At 35.7% G+C, this 14,554-nt stretch overlaps 1 protein-coding gene across 1 annotated transcript in view; it reads right to left on the reverse strand.

Annotated features, from left to right (window-relative positions):
• Positions 1 to 14,554, reverse strand: part of PIGN (phosphatidylinositol glycan anchor biosynthesis class N) — a 207,271-nt gene that overhangs the window by 152,093 nt on the left and 40,624 nt on the right. Inside the window, exons 7-8 of the mRNA XM_043979114.1 lie at positions 4,731 to 4,855; positions 987 to 1,117 (exon numbers count right to left, since the gene is read on the reverse strand). Of these exons, the coding sequence (XP_043835049.1) occupies positions 987 to 1,117; positions 4,731 to 4,855 (256 nt within the window). The remainder of the gene's footprint in view (positions 1 to 986; positions 1,118 to 4,730; positions 4,856 to 14,554) is intronic.

The raw sequence follows: 14,554 nt of genomic DNA on the forward strand, positions 1-14,554 counted from the left end.
GTAACACCATAGAGAAATATCAATTTGTGAAAAAAGCTCACTTACTTTTCATAAGAAATTCAAACAGTTCATCTAAATTTTTCACCTACATCTTTATATTTATTTTCATGGAATAGGCTAAACAATGTCTGATAAAAAAAAACACATTTCTCCCTCTATGCCTCCAAAAGAAATAGCATAGTCATTGCTATATACTAAGTGTTTTTTCATTAACTCAATCATCCTCTTGTCAAAGGTGATTCTTGGGACCTGCCATCAAAATTATATTGCATCATTTTTCAGAAACAGAATTTTTTTGATGCTAATTCTTTAAAGAAAGGTGTTATTCCATATACCTACAACTGGATTCCTTCTCCTATTTTTCTACAGCTATCTTCATTTACCTTCTTGTGTGTATTATTATTTTCTACTTTTTTCTAATAGCTGATAGTGAGATAGGGTAGTAGCAGCAGCATCAAACTTAGGTACTGCTAATAAAAATGTACTTTACTCACTGTTTTCCATTTTCCAGTTCAAAATTTTTGAGGTACCTATGATACTACTATACTATCTAACTTATAAGTCCTGAGGACTGTACTTCACATATAGAAGGCATTTTATAAATGTCTGTGAATTGATGAACTTAACTGAAACTTCAAAGAAATAGGATGGGCTTAGACAAAAGGTCACCTCAAATATACAATGAAGTACCTCACCAAATTCACCAAAATAGCAATCATATGTTCTCTGATTTCCCAAAACTTTTTATTACTTCACAAAAGAAAGCTATTTGGCTCCCACAATATCTTTGGTTACAGAAGAAAGAAACAAGTTCCTCCCTATCTGTTTTACAACGAAACTTGCAGAAACCACCATTCAAATACTTGGGGATTAAAGTAGATTCTGAAATATCATCATGATCTAAATAATTAGACTTTTGTAAACTACAGAAAATAATTCTCAGGCCCTCTGTTCATTGGAAGCATTTGGAATTTAAGATGACTAACCCCAATCTGTCATTCCATGATCAGAGGTAATGACAAAGGCTGTTTTCCCATCATTTTCATAAAAATCCTCCAGAAGGGACACTATTTCCTTCACTCCATTATCAACTTTTCTTATATTGTCCTTGTATTCCCTGTGAAGTAGTAGAAAAGAAAGCAGTTACAAGTTATGCTAAGGAAATGCAATATTTATTTGGTTTGGCATGAAGCTGTCACACTTATAAGACACTACATGAATTGTAAGTGAGGCTATTTTCTATATCATTATCATTGTTCAAGTAAAGATCAGCAATGACTGAATTAATCAATCTCTCCCACCCCTGATACCTTTATCATGTAAGAACTCCTCTATTAAAGCAACTAATCAATCAAAAACATTAAACTAAGTTCAATAAATTCTTAATTTTTTTGAGGAGTCAAAGCTACTAGAGAATAGATGAACAAAGTCATGCCACACAAAAAATGTACTGGATTGACTGAAGAGACTCAGTCACAACTTGTGGTCTTTGGAACCACAGCAATTCTAGTACAGCCCAGGAGAGAGAACAGTCCCACAGGGAAGACCCTGGCAGGGAATTGATTGGAGGTAATAAATAAGTGCTCATTTTCACCAACCACTCTCTACACTTTTCCCCACCTCCCTCCCTCAAATGGAAGATGGACCTTTTGAATTTTGAAAGGAGAGAAGATTGTGGACTTCTCATAGATATCTGAGCAATGTCCCTAGACAGCAGTGGCTAATAGCAGTGAATTTCATTGTCTCTTATTCTTCCATGTGTATTTTGTTCTATTAAACTATCTCTCCATTTTTGAACCAATGCGAGATGTTTTTGATTTCATAATACAATATTAATTCTGGGAGTATTGTGCTCCCATATTCTAAATTGCTTGTTTTTCCAACTGATTATTTGATCAAATTCTATAATGTATTTCGCTGGTAAATTGGTTGCCATGGCAAGTGTAAATTAATTCTAGAAGTATTATTTCTGCTAAGCATTAAAAAAAAGTCAGTACAAATATTACATAAAGGTTTCATTTTTATGCTATTGCATCTATATTTTGAACTCAATAGTCTGGGCTTATTTTCATAGAGATTCTTATTCTTTTAAGATTGTGTTTTAACCCATATTAAAATATGTTCTGAATTTTCACAAAGGTAATTGTATGCTTAGTTAAAATAAAGCTATTACTTGGAATTATTGCATAATTATATATTATATTCTGAGTTAAGGAAAATTCACATTTTTTTGTGGTCATCATTATCCTCAAGCGTTAAATTCATATGAGACTCAGATTATGGGAATTTATCCTTTAAGACATTAATTGCCTTCATTATGAGTTACAAGATGCCAGTTGGCCAAGATGCCAGCCAATCACAAGAGGAATACATACAAGAGCAGACATTGAACTGTTACAAAAGGGGAGACATGCACAAAGTCCAGGTACTGCACTGCCTTGGGAAAGGCCAAGAGAATAGCTATTGGCAAGAGTCGAGATTGGGTTCTCTTGGTTTAATTTTCCCCCCACATGGCACTGGGCAGCCAGGCTATGCCATCTAATTTGACACCTGACTTCAATTTCCCTTCCTATATGCCTGATATCATAGACATCTCAATCCTATGCATCTGATAAAGCCTGACTCAGTTTCCCCTGTTTTTTTATGGTAACCCCATAATTATCTCTGATGTCATGATAAATACAATGTTGGATTTGGCCTTGACATCTGCTACCAATTATATTAGATTCTTTAATTTCTCATAATGGTATGGGGATAATTAGGCAGATGATGCAAAAAGTGATTAAACAAAGATAAAAATTATTTTCTAAATTAATATCACAATTGTCTTCTCAATTTATTCTCCACAGGGGAGTGTAGTAATATTAAATTTTAGAGGATGTTTCAGTTTTTGTTTTTATTCTATGTTTCATGTGTAACAACTGGAAAATAATTGTAAAATCACTAAAAGATTATGAATTTCCTTAGACACATTTTTGAGAACTCTCATTGTTTGATTTGATTATTGGCAAAGCTATTTAAAGTTGTGTTAAGCTCAATTTTGTAGGAAAATTTCCCAGCTGATTACCAGTATCTAAAACACCTGAGGGACTTTACAGCTCTACAGCTGAGACTTGCTAATCTTGATCATCAGCATTCCCACCTGAAAGACTTTCATTCCACAACTATACCCAGAGGACATCCCAAGAATCATCTGAGAAAAGACTTCCAAAGACTTAAATGGACATTTTCCTATTTTCCTTTTCCCCATTGTATACACTGTTTATAATGTCCACTTACTAAAGGGGAGTGCCTCCTTTAGTTCTTTGTTAATGAGTCGCTCAATTTCTTTTTCTCTCTTTTCATTCCCTTTACTTTGTTAGTCATAAGTATCTGTAATATTATTGCTTCATGTAAGGAAATGATGTTTCTTCATGAAGCAAGGGGAAGGGGGAGTGTGAGAATCAGGGTGCCACCCCCCTGTTGAGGACACTGTGAGAACCAGGACAGCGCCACCCTGAGGAGAAAGCATGTGACTAGCATCCGGAAGTTACATCTATTCATAGAACTGCCTGTAAGTCATGTCAATCAATGCTACCAGCCAATTAGCTGGTATAGGGACTGCCCCCTCTTGTGGGAGTTTCCACTCAAGGAGAACAAAGAAACAAACAAAAAGATTAAATCTACTCTCCCCAGGGATCAAGGGGGTAAAGTAAAATGTGCTCCCAGTTTGGCAATTTGCCATACTTTGGTTCTTGCAATACCTTCTCAGTAAATATCCCTTTAAAAAAAGTAATTGGAGTTAAATGTTATTGGGGAAATATTAACTGATAACTGATATGAGGGAAATACACTGGATGGGGAGGGGTGGCAAATGAGCTATATTGGGTTGGATTGGACACATTTGGGGTGCTAATGGGTGTATGCACTGTGAATAATACTAAGAAATTACTCCCCAGTCTCTCAGAGTTCCCAATAGAACCTGGAGCCAGCCACTCCCTGGGGATCTAGCCTGTCCATGTGAATGAGGAATTGAGGCAGCTCCAGAGCATTTTTAACACTGTCAAGAGTAACACAGCTTAACTGTATAGTGCTTGATAGTTTACCAAGCCCTTTCACATATATTTCCTCATTTGATTTTTATAACCCTATGAAGTTGGCAAGGTGGTTATTATTATTATTATTACTGTTTTCTAGGTGGAAAAAAACAAGGCTCAGAAAGATAAACTAACTTAGCCTAAAGGTCAAGTATCACAGCCAGGTTTCCAACCAAAGTCCTCTGACTCCAATTCTAGTGGAATAAGGCACATTACTTTTGCTTACTATAATTACAAATAGCTAATAATAATAATAGCTAATGTTAATATATAGTGCTTACTAAGGGCCACGCACTGTTCTAATAACTTTACAATTATTATCTCAAATATTATCTCATTACAATTATATCTCACAACAACCGTGGGAGGTAGCAGCTATCACTATCCACACTTTACAGTTGAGGAAACTGAGGCAAACAAGATTAAGTGACTTGCCCAGGGTCACACAGCTAGTAAGCATCTGAGGTAGTATTTGAACTCGGGTATTTCTGACTCCAGGCCCAGTGCTCTATCCACTATGCCAACTCACTGTGCAATATAGCATTTACACATGTAAAAAAAAAATTGCCAATATCTTTCCTTTAAGAAGGTCAAAGTATCAACCCCCCCCCCCCAAAAAAGGTCAAAGTAAACTAAATACAGCTTTTAAATTACCTTGATGATGGTCGGTGAGCATGCCCATTTGTGTCTATTCCCAACAAATGTAAGAACAGCACTATTTTCTCTTCATTCAATTTTGAGAACAAAGACTGGTTACTTTTAGCAGACTGGAAAAAGTCCTATATAGAGTGAATAAGTTAAAAAAAAACTTTTATAAAAATTCAATCACTATTTTGTTATTTGACTGCATTTTAAGTGAGTAACAATTAGAACATCTGTTCATAAAGAGTGTAGTCAACTGAAAAATTAAATCATAACATTTATCTTTTTTAAATTAAGTGCAACAATCTTTCTCCAAACTATTTTTTCTTCCCATTTCAAATATTAAAAGTAGTTCTTTTTAAATGTTTATTTATTTTGTCAAATATTTCCCAATTACACATAAAAAAATTTTAACATTCATTTTTTAACATTTTGAGTCCCAAATTCTCTCCATCCTTTCTGCTCCTCCCCCCTACTTTGAGAAGGCAAACAATTTGATATCCATTATACAGGTGAAGTCATGTAAAACATTTCTGTATTAGCCATGTTGCAAAAGAAAACACACACAAAAAATGAAACAGTAAAAAGAAAGTTTTAAAACATTTGATTCACTCTGCATTTAGAGTTAATCAATTCTTACTCTGGAGGTGGACAGCATCTTTCATCATGGGTCCTTTAGAAATGTTTGGGATCACTGTCTTAATCAGAGTAGCTAAGTCTTTCATAGCTTATCATCCTTACAATATTGCTCTTACTATGTACAATATTCTCCTGTTTCTGTTCCCTTCATTTTGCATAAGACTTACTATATTTTTATATATTTATATATTTTTCTGAAACCATCCTCTTAGTCATTTCTTTTAACACAAAAGTATTCCATCACAATCATATAACCACAACTTGTTCAGCCATTCCCCAATTCATGGGTATCCCCTTGATTTTCAATTATTTGCCAACACAAAAAGAGCTGCTTTAAAATTTTTTTACAATAGATTCTTTTTCTTTTATCTCTTTGGGATACAGAAACTAGTAGTTGTATTGTACAGCTATTTTTTGTAAAAGATAATATAGTGGGGCAGCTAGATGGCGCAGTGGATAGAGCACCAGCCCTGGAGTCAGGAGTACCTGAGTTCAAATCCGGCCTCAGACACTTAACACTTACTAGTTGTGTGGCCCTGGGCAAGTCACTTAACCCCAATTGCCTCACTAAAAAAAAAAAAAAAAAGATAATATAGTGACATAACACAGTTAAAAAGAGATTTCACTGAGCCTGTATTAATACAAAGATAACTTATTATTACAGATTTTTAGAAACAAAGGAATATGAGATCCAGAAGTCCAGATCAGATAATAATAATAATAATAATAATAACCACTACAACAGTAATAACAACTAACTTTTTTTTTTTCAGGACAATGAGGGTTAAGTGACTTGCCCGGGGTTACACATCTAGTAAGTGTCAAGTATCTGAGGCTGGATTTGAAATCACATCCTCCTGACTCCAGAGCTGGTGCTTTATCCACTGCACCACCTAGCTACCCCCTTAACAACTAAAATATAATGCCTACTATGTGCCTGGCACAGTACTAGGTGCTTTACAATTATTATCTCATTTGTTCCTTACAATAACCCTGGTACTATCATTATGCTCATTTTACAATGAGGAAACTGGGATAAACAGAATTGGCTAGGGTCACACAGTTGGTGTCTGAGGCTAGATTTGAGCTCAGGTCTTCCTAACACCAGGCACAGTGCTCTACCCACAGCACTACCTAGTTGCCTGCAGTTAACAACCACAATCAATTAATAAGAGATGTACTTTTGTTGTCATTGAGTCATTTCAGTAGTGTCTGATTTTTCGTGAGCCCATTTGGGGTTTCCTTAGCAAAGATACTGGAGTGGTTTCCATTTCCTTCTCCAGTGACAGCCAGAGGTTAAATGACTTGCCCAAGGTCACACAGCTAGGATACTTCTGAGCCTGGATTTGAACTCATGTCTTCCTGACTCTAGGCCCAGTGCTCTATCCACTTCACCACCTAGTTGCCCTAAGAGATGTACTAATGAAAGTTAAATAGGAAACATAACGTTAACTACACACTTCATCCTCTCATCATCTAGGAAAGAATCTGTATATACAGATTAAATGATGAATCATGGAATTTGAAAGCTGTAAGGGAGATTAGCTATTAAAAAATGCAGAGCTTATTTTTATCACCACAATTTAATGTGGTGATAAAATAGGAACAGATGGCCAAAAGACCACAGAATTTCTAGGTATTATATATTCTACTTTCATGTAGAAAAGACTCAGTGATATCTCATTAGTCATTACTTAGGCTGATAAATATCACAGCAGAACAAAGCCAATCAGGGAAGCAAACAGTACACTCACAACCATGATAAGATACAGTGATGAAACAGGTAAGGTTTTTAGAATATGGATGAGAATTCATTTTCAGAAGTGAATTTTGTGACCTCAAACTAACGGGCATAAATAAAACATCCAAGGCATTAAAACAATGGCAAGGCTAGAGTAAATGAACTCACAATAGTATCCTAAATTTTACAATAAAAATGATTGATATAATATCATTTTGCTATCAAGATCACATGAAATAGGAGGCAAAGACAAAATGGTGGAGAAGTAGAATGAACTACAGTTGGGTTCTATACCATAATTCCTCTAAATAGATCTAGAAATGCACCAGACCAAGTACTGATAGCAAAATCCAAGAAAGAATTACAAGGAGTCATATTTCCAGTTCAGGTTGACACAGAGTGAAAGACAGAAAGGTCTGCAAACACTGGGGACTGGATTTAGCCAGGAATAAGGGTACACAGCACATGGAGAGACTAAGCATTAGAGTAAAAAAGGTTCAAAATGCAGTGCAGAGGGGCCTAAGTTGTGTAGGGAGCAGGAGCTGGTGGCAACAACTCTGTGATTCACCACCCAGTTCTAGAACACAGATCCATAATGGATTAAGGAGGGCACCTACACACAGAATGACAGCATGGGGAGAGGTTGCATACTAAGCAAGTTCAAAGGCAAGCGGCAGCTGAGGGGTCAATAGCTCCTGACGCAGGAGTGGAACTGGGTCTAAGTTCCAGCTTCCAGCCCAGTCTGGAACTAGCAGGGGAATATCAAGCCAGGAATCCTAGAGTAAAGCAGAACTTGCAGTTTTTTCACTGGCCAAGAATGGGTGAGTCCAGAAGCAGTCTACTAGAATTCCAGTCAGAGCAAGCCCACAGTTTTGTTTATCAGACCCAAACATAGATCAGGAACTTGCAAATCTTAGAAGAAAAGGGTAGAAATTATACCATCTCAGCATTAGAGCACTTTGGGATCACCAAAAGCATGCAGGTCCCTAGCTTGAGCTGTCCTTGAGATCTTAAAATAACGTAATACTCAAGAAATCAAGAAAGGCAGTAGCAGGACCATCCCAGACATTCCCAACATAAGTGCACAAAGTCTAGCATAGACATGGACATATAATGTCCAAAGTCAAGGCATAGGCTGGAAGACTGAACAAACAAAAAAAGAATCATATCATAGAGAGAATTATTATAATGATAGTGATGCTCAAGACACAAACTCTGAAGAAGACTAAGACCCCAAAATATCTATAAGCAAAGCCTTAAAATAAAACATAAACTGGTAACAAGTTTAACTAGAATTCTTCTTTAAAAATGAAGCAAGAGTTAATTTTTTTTCAAATCACAATCAGAGCATCATCTGGGTGGCTCAGTGGATAAAGCACCAGCCCTGGATTCAGGAGTACCTGAGTTCAAATCTGACCTCAAATACTTGACACTAACTAGCCGTGTGACCCTGGGCAAGTCGCTTAACTCTCATTGTTCCAGGGGAGGTAGGAGGAGAGAAACATAGTGCCATTTAAAAAAAGAAACATAATAGCTAGCATTTATAGAGAATTTTATGGTTACAAAGTGCTTAACATATATTCTCATTTTAAATGAGAGCACCAGGTTTTAAACAAATCAGAAAAAAATAAGAGCTGTGGAAGAAATCATTGGAAAGGGAATTAACCACTTGGAACAAGAGATACAAAACTTTCCCCAACTAAAAAACTCCTATAAAATTAGAATTGACCAAATAATGACTCCATGAGGAAACAAGACATGAAATTGTGCATAAGCAGACTCAAAAATTATGTTACATACAAATTCATTCCCAATAAGTCAATCACATTGGAACAAATTTACATTTTCAAAATAAGTGTTATAGAAGAAGTGACTGTATCAAAACGGTCAAAAGACTGAAAAAAATATAAGTGTAAGGTATCAGTAAAAATAACCTACCTGAAAGACAGATCAAAGAGAGAAAACTTTTTTGGGGGAGAGAAAACTTAAGAATCATTGCACTATCTAAAGAGAGAGCTCTAGATATCACATTTCAAAACAACAAAAACAAGACCTAAACATAATATTTCTAGAAATCAGAAAACTGCTCAGATCTCTTAAAACCAGAGGGTAAAGCAGAAATCGAAATAAGCCACTAATCAACTCCTGAAAGAAACCCCAAAATGAAAACTCCCAAGAAAATTATAGTCAAAACCTAAAGAAAAAAAAAATAAACAATCTTAAAGAAATAATTCAAATTCTGAAGTGTCTCGGTCAGAATTACATACAATGTAACAACAACTACAATAAAGGAGCAAAGAGCTTAGATTATGATATTCAAGAAGGCAGATGATATAAGCCTACGACCAAAAATAACTTGCCAAGAATTACTGAGTATTGTATAACTTATTTTGAAATGAGTGAGTTCTAGTGGGTGGGGGGAATGGAGGAGGAAGAGAAGTTGGAACACAATTTTTTTTAATTGATGTTAAAATTTGTTTTTACATATATTTTGGAAAATAAAATTCTATTCAAGTAAAAAAAAAAGAATTACTGAGTATAATGCTATAAGAGAAAGAAAAGAATCCTTAATGAAAGAGGACTTCCAAGAAATCCTAATAAAAAGACTGGAGCTACAGAGAAACTCTGAAGTGCAAACACAAATCAAGAGAAACAGAAAAAAAGGAGGCATAAGTGAACCATCATAAGGAACTAAACAAAGTAAAACTATTTATATTCTAATATGGTGAGATGATACATGGATCCCCTCTGAACCCTATTTTCATCAGGGTACCTAGAGGGAGGACCTAGACAGAGGACCCAGAAGTGGTTCTGTTATGTTTGGATGATCTTAAAAAAAAGAAAAGGGAAGGGAAGAGTAATATTCTAGCAGAGAAAAGGGAGACTAAATATGAGGGAAATTATGTCACAAAATTGGGCTGAGAAAGGAGAAGTTTATACAAACAAGAAGAAAGTGGTGGGAGGAATGTATGGCACCTGAACCTCACTCTCATCTGAACTGGTCAAAGGAGGAGAAGATGTACACAATTGGGTACAAGAATACATCTCACTCAACTGGGAAACAGATGGTGGGAAAGAGAAGGGAAAGGAAGAAAAAGAGGAAGAATAGCTTAAGAGAAGTTGGTTGTTGAGCAAAAAAAAAATGCTAAGGAAGTACAATAATAGTTATAGCATTTCTTTCTGTGATGAAGAATTATACTATAAGAAACAATGGAGATGGTTTCAGAAAAGCCTAGAAGACTTGTATAAACTGATGCAGAATGATGTTAACAGAACTAGGAGAAAAATGTATATCGTAACTCCAATATAGAAAAGCAAACAACTTTCATAGATTTAGGATCTATATTTAATGTAACAATCAATCATAATTTCAGTTCACTTACGATGAAACATGATACATATTTCCTTACAGAGAAGTGATGAATTCAGAAGGCAGATTGAGACATTTCTTTTTACATAACCAATATGGGAATTTGTTTTGCTTGTATAGTGACATGGGAAGAAAACAACAACAACAAAAAATCATGTGGGGAAAAAATGTCCAATAGATAGAGAACTCAAAACTTTTGTTAACTCTTATAAATTAGCTGTGTAGAATATTTGCAATCTTCAGCTTAAATCCTTTGAGTAGTAGGTCAAAATTAGAAAAATAAATCAAAGGAAAAACTATTAGCTTTGATTTGAAAATATTTTCAAATCAGAATTAAAGCAAATTGTTCTATAAAAAATAAAATAATTATTTTGCTTCCAAACACAAAGTAAAATAAGTGAAAGTGATTCAAGCTTAGAAACACACATACAAGTAAATTTAGAAAGTAAGAACTATCTCTTACATTTCACAAATGACCTTTCAAATCATTAGTAAGTAAATGAAGTTTAGATTAAAGAAGGAAGGTTTTGGTTAAATATCAGCAACTAATAAATAGAGTATCAAAAAAGGCTTATCTAATACTCCAAAATGATTTTGGGGGGGGGCAATGGGGGTTAAGTGACCTGCCCAGGATCACACAGCTAGTAAGTGTCAAGTGTCTGAGGCTGAATTTGAACTCAGGTACTCCTGAATCCAGGGCCAGTGCTTTATCCACTGCGCCACCTAGCAGCCCCCCCCCCAAAAATGATTTCTAAGGAAAAACAAGGACTCCAAAACAAATACCACCTGAAAATAATTCCGTCTGGGTTGTTGATAGGCTGAACATAATATTTATATAAGATTGAATCAAATTTTGGAAAGATAGGAATGAATCCCAGATTTATGTAGTCTTTTAAAAAAACATCAAGTAAAATGAAAACAAATTAACTTAGAGCTGAATCTGAAAAATGGATGCTTGTATTCATTTTACAAGCAAACCATTTAGAATGTTGTGTTCCCAATATCTAATTTTGATTCTGAGATTGGTTTGTGTAACCCCAGGAGTCCTTCTCAATTCTTCCCATTCCCTCATTCCCTAAATACAGTCAGCTGCCAAGTACTGTCAATTCTGCCTCCACAGCACTTCACCTTTTCCATCCTCACAGTCACTATCCTTCTTTTAGGCCCTCAGCACATCTTGACTAGAACACTGAAATAACCTCCTAATTCATTGTTTTTCTACCTTATGGATTCTCTCTTTTCCAACCTACTCCCCATAGTGCTACCAAAATAGCTCCTTAGTCCCTCTATGATGAAATAAAAATTCTTTAGCTTATCACCTACAATCCTTGACAATTTGGCTGTCACTGACCTTGAAATTTGTTTTTTGCATTACTTCCCAAATAAACTCTATATTCTGGTTAAGATCAGCTAATAAATATTTCTTAAGCAACCACTTTGTGCCAGGCACTGTGCTAATCTCTGGGTACACAAAGAAAGGCAATAAACATTCCCTGCTTTCAAGGAGCTCACTGTCTAATGGGAAAGATAATATGCAAACAACTTTGTATAAACAAGATATGTTCAGGGTAAATTCCAGAAAATCAACAAAGCAAAGACATTGGCATCAGAGGACTAGGGGTTAGGGTGAAGAGAGTCAGGAAAGATTCTCAAAGAACATGAGATTTTATTTGGGATTTGAAGAAAGTCAGGGGGCAGCTAGGTGGAGCATTGGATAAAGCACCAGCCCTGGATTCAGAAGGACCTGAGTTCAAATCCAGCCTCAGACATTTGACACTTACTAGCTGTGTGACCTTGGGCAAGTCACTTAACCCTCACTGCCCTGGGGGGGTTGAGGGGGAGTCAGGGAAGCCAGGATGAGGTGGTGAGGAAATAGAACATTCCAGGTATGAGGGACTGGCACTGGATTCCAGGCATTGTGTCAGTGAAGATCTGCAGAGTCAGAAGATGGATCATCTTGTAGGAGGAACTGTATCAAGGACAGTATCATTGGCTTGCAGAATACATAGTGAGGTGGGATGGGAATAAAATGTAAGAAGACTGGAAATGGAGGAGGGATCCAGGCTGTAAAGGGCTTTGAATGCCAATCTGAGGATTTACATTTGATCCTGGAGGCGATAGGGAACCACTGGAATTTGTTGAATATGTGTGTGTGTGTGTGTGTGTGTGTGTGTGTGTGTGTGTGTGTGTGAGACATGATTAATTTAATAGCTGAACAGAGGATGGACCATAGTAGGGAGAGACTTGAGGCAGGGAGATGAATCAACAGGCTTTTGCAATAGTCCTAGTTGAGGTTATAGAAGTCGGTACTAGGCTCACAGTGTCAAAGGAGAGAAGCAGACTTAAATGAAACAGATTGGATATGAGGCCTAAGAAAGAATGAGTAGTTAAGGATACCACCCAGGTTGCAAGCCCGGGTAACTGGAAGAATGGGGGTGCCCTTGAGAGTAATAGGGAAATTCAGAAAAGGAGAAAGTTTAGGGAGTAAGACGTAGGTTCAGTTTTATATACGTTAAGTTTAAGATGTCTGTTGAACATCTAGTCTGAGATAATAAAGACGTTTGCAGATAGCAGTCAGGAAGTTAGGAGAGAGACATTAGGGGCTGACAAATAGAAATGAGAATCAAATGAATAGAGATTTTAGTTGAATCCATAGGAGCTGATGAGATCAAGAAAATAAAGGGCTGCAGAGAGGGAAAAGAAATAACGGGAGAAAAGAAGAGGACACAGGACAGAGTCATGCTTAATGAATGTGACCCAGATGAAGATCCAGCAAAGGATTCTGAGAAGGAGCAGTCAAACAGAAGATACACAATAGTGTAGTATCATGGAGAGAGGAAGGTATCAAGGAAAAGAGAGGGACTGGCAGTGTCAAAGGCTGTAGTGAGGTCTAAAAGGATGAAGACTGAGAAAAGGCCAATAGATTTTGCAATTAAGGGATCACTGATAACTCTGCTTGCACATGCAAGTTAGAGGTTGTCACCCATTGCTGGAATACCCTTCCTTGTCAGATTAACCTCTTATAATACTTATTTTCTTTGAAGAATGAGGAAAGACACTATCTGAATCCAGAGAAGGAATTGATAAATAGAAGTATGTATAAAATAATTTTACATATATGTGTATATATATATAAAATATATTTGTGTCTAATGGTCCTTTGAGGGGAGGGAAAAAAGGAAATTTACATGATAACTTTGTTGTATATTTTTAAAGGAATAGCAAGTTTACATAGTAGATTTGTAGTTTCATGTGCAATCATCTTTTTTAAAATTTTACTATGTTATGGAAATACTTGTTTTTTTCTATAAATTAAAAATAAAATAAATTAATTTTAAAAGACTCCTATGTTTGAGGAATGGGGCCATTTTTTCTTGAATTGCCCTATTTAATGGTAAGCAGCTGAAGTTTTAACAAAATTTTTACTTGTTAGGGTACTTACAGACTAGTATAAGAAATCTGAGTCTTGTACAGTTATTATGGAATATGGAAAAACAACCTGAAGGGAAAATTTCTTCCATCTAAGAAAAGTACATGCCTAACTCAGTTAAAATGAAGTTGATCAATAAAAGAATTCTATGTTCATAGTTAAAAAAAAAAAAGTGGTTCAGATGTCCAGCATGACTGGAAACCTTTCTTCCCTCAGCTGACAGTGCTCTCTCCCTGCTCAAGATATTCATTTCATCTGCCTATATGTTGTAGGCCCAGAAGAACATGTTTCTCAACGCCAAGATTTGTTTTGCATTTCAGTCTTAGCATCACCAGTACCTTAAACACAAGAAGTGTTTGACTATTAATTATTGATTGAATTGAACCTAGGTTGGCTTCTCTAAGTTTGGCTGCTTTTTTGCTTAAAATCATGATACATGTCTGTAGAGTTTATATAGCAGAAATAAATTATCTACATAATATACAATAGGCATCAGGAATATGAGATTAAACACAAAGAAAATAATTTTAATGAATTAAACTACTTTGAACTTCTTAGGCTTCAGATGTCAGAAAACTTTTTATAAATAAATGAGAATCTGAGTAGTAGTCAAAGGAAAACATTAAAAATAACAAAATATTAAGAAAATAAAAAAT

This window comes from Dromiciops gliroides, chromosome 1, assembly GCF_019393635.1.
Source record: "Dromiciops gliroides isolate mDroGli1 chromosome 1, mDroGli1.pri, whole genome shotgun sequence".
In the NCBI taxonomy this organism is placed as follows: Eukaryota; Metazoa; Chordata; class Mammalia; order Microbiotheria; family Microbiotheriidae; genus Dromiciops; species Dromiciops gliroides.